At 47.7% G+C, this 2641-nt stretch overlaps 1 protein-coding gene across 1 annotated transcript; it reads right to left on the bottom strand.

Annotated features, from left to right (window-relative positions):
* Window positions 572–2015, bottom strand: LOC110435997. The gene is made up of 3 exons (XM_021462131.1): window positions 1986–2015; window positions 709–1899; window positions 572–597 (listed from the first exon to the last, which is right to left on the bottom strand). Exons 1-3 carry the CDS (start codon window positions 2008–2010, stop codon window positions 572–574), a joined length of 1242 nt encoding a protein of 413 aa, XP_021317806.1. The 5' UTR covers window positions 2011–2015.

The following is a 2641-nucleotide window of genomic DNA, read 5'->3' as shown; positions in this document are numbered from 1 at the left end:
GGGTCTTGCAAATTTAAGTGGGACAATATATAAAAATAATCATAATTTTTAGAACTCACAGAAGCATTATTATTCAGCGAATAGGAAAAGTAATCCAATATAAACTACAATACTCAACCAGAAGAATCAGATGAGAGGATTCCTCCAATTGAATTCATAAAGAACAAAATTGACTTATGGCGGCCTTTTATCTGATTATTATTATTACTGCTAATTCACAGAAGATCATGGTGTCACGCTTATGTTTTTTTTTATAAAAAACTCTGGCAATTTATTTAAGGTATTTTATTTGATTATTTTTAGAGCAAATTTCATTCACCAGACTTTCAAAGAGTCACATGCCACTAAAAATAGCAGAGCCCCACAACTCACATTGATCAAACATATAAATTCCAGGTTCAGACAAACAGCGAGTATAGAAAATAAAAGACTGCCATCAGATCACAGATATGCAAGACTTCAATTATTGCATATAGAAAGCCCATGACTATCAACAAATTTATGCAAGACTCCAATCAAATCGACATCAACTCAAAGAAAAACAAGTGCCCTAAAACGGGGTTCTAAGAAATTAGAGGCATATTGTAACTGAAAATCCTGCAAATTCAAACAAGTGACAGCACCAGGTAAGATACCAGACTCAATCTGCAGTTCATTCGGGAGGAAACATCCACACTGGGTCCGCGAGATTGTCCTCTGCTGGGTTACCCGACAATAACTCAGCAGTGAAGGGCTTCACCGTACCATCTCTCATGTTGTACACAGTTGTCATATAACTAGGCTCGTCGTCGTCGCCCTTCTGATACTTTTCGATAAAGTAGATACAGTCACCTTGGACACCGTCATATGAGCCGGCAGGAAAGGAAGTGCAGCGGCATGGATCGACAAAGACACAATCACCATCGAAGCTGTGGATCTCAGTGACTCCACAAGGGTTTATGCTGAGGTCCAATGCAAAAACATCAACCTTCTCAGTTTGGAACGGCGATACACAACCCTCGACGTATCTTATGATCAGCACCAGGCTGCCACGCCATAGCACCAAGTTGCACCTCGCCCACAGTGTAGGGCCAGGCCGGGGGATCGGCGGCATAGTCACTGGACGCTCAAAGCCAGAGACATTTACCCCATGTTCATCTTCCCCGAGTGTAAAAGCCAAGAGCAATGGCGATTGGAAGGCGTACCAGGACCTGTTGAGCATGTAGAGTTTCCCCTGATGGAACACAAGGTCACTCATCCAGGCAACCCAGTCAGATTGATAGACGTACCATGTCTTCATCCCAGGCTGCCACAGCGTAAGCCCAGGCAAGCTGGGCGCAGGACTGCGGTAGGAGAAGCCAGCCACTATGCACTTGGTTGCCGAGCCAGGCGGAGCAGAGAGCACCACGTGGTCGAGTGACCCTGAATACTTGGGGTCATCGTTGGCAATCCAGGGGAGCTCACCAGAGGTGGTGCAGTAGGGAGCACGCAGGCGGGGCAGACAGACGATCTCGTGGGAGAACGCGTTCACCAGGAAGCGCTCGCTTTCGGTGCCATCTTCGCAGGGTCTCGCCACAAGAAGCCACCCTTGGGAAGATCCCACGCAGCCAACATGGCCAGTGGACACCTCCTGAGGCATCCACCCGCGGCGCATAGCGACGACTGCGCCATGGGTGGAAAAGCTGAAGAACCTGAACCTGGGGAGCACGAGCAGTGGGAGCGGCCGCGGCAGGCTGTGCCCCTGCGAGGCGGCGCGCCAGTGCCGGCACACGGACCGCACGGCGGCACGGTCGGCGAGGCAGGGCAGGAAGCGGAGCACGACGCCCAGGATTTCCGCCAGAATGAACGCCCACGGCACCACCGCCACAGCCGCCGTAATGCTTGTCGTCGTCCTCTGCCGCTTTTCGTCGAGCGCTTCGCCTGCGAGAAGAGCGAGCGGGCTGCGGGCATGACGCTTCCGAGAAACAACCGTACTGTAGAGTACAGGAGAGGAGAACTGGACTCACCGGCGGTGTCGGCGACGGGATCCATCTCCGTCCGGGCCCCAGGGTTTCTGAATCCGATGAAGCCATATCTCTGTATTGACGATATATATATATATATATATATATATATATATATATATATATATATATATATATATATATATATAGTAAATTTTTTCTACTCCTAGGGAGTAGTTACTCCTCTCTCCTAACCGGCACACATACACCTGTGAAATCTCTTAACGGGCCACGAGTGGGTACTAACGGGTTTAGATTTATGCGGATGTATTTGAAGTTTTCCGTACGCAACAACAGATGCGGACGGCGTCCGTATACATGACAATTAAATATGTGAAATATTAATTAAATAATTATCAAAGGAGCAGGGTTTGCAATTTTTTCGGATCTGAATTGGAGTCGAGTTATTTATTTAGTCGGATCCATTTTATTTTCAACGCAGCCCGGGTGCCCGTCGAGATGGCGGCGCCGCTCTCATCTTCGCCGAAGGTGTGTCATGTGCATGTACGTATGTTGGTATGGATTCTCCTCCATAATACGTCGTACTTTCTTGTTTTGCTCTTAATATTCTATTCAATCTTGACATTAATTTCTGAACTGAACTCATATATATGGCTTTTTTATCCTGCGACAGTTGCGTTCGGGCGGCACCTAGCGAT

The sequence above is a fragment of the Sorghum bicolor genome, chromosome 5, assembly GCF_000003195.3.
Source record: "Sorghum bicolor cultivar BTx623 chromosome 5, Sorghum_bicolor_NCBIv3, whole genome shotgun sequence".
NCBI lineage: Eukaryota > Viridiplantae > Streptophyta > Magnoliopsida > Poales > Poaceae > Sorghum > Sorghum bicolor.
Note: the sequence above shows the minus strand (reverse complement) of the source record. Positions and strands in the feature narration are given on the sequence as shown.

Excerpts from the sequence above, each read along its gene's own strand:
- LOC110435997 (XM_021462131.1), bottom strand. The coding sequence starts at position 2,010 with ATGGATCCCGTCGCCGACACCGCCG. Across the intron at positions 1,900-1,985 it reads TCCCGTCGCCGACACCGCCG|GCGAAGCGCTCGACGAAAAG; the intron begins GTGAGTCCAGTT and ends CTCTTCTCGCAG. Across the intron at positions 598-708 it reads CACTGCTGAGTTATTGTCGG|GATTTTCAGTTACAATATGC; the intron begins GTAACCCAGCAG and ends TTGAATTTGCAG.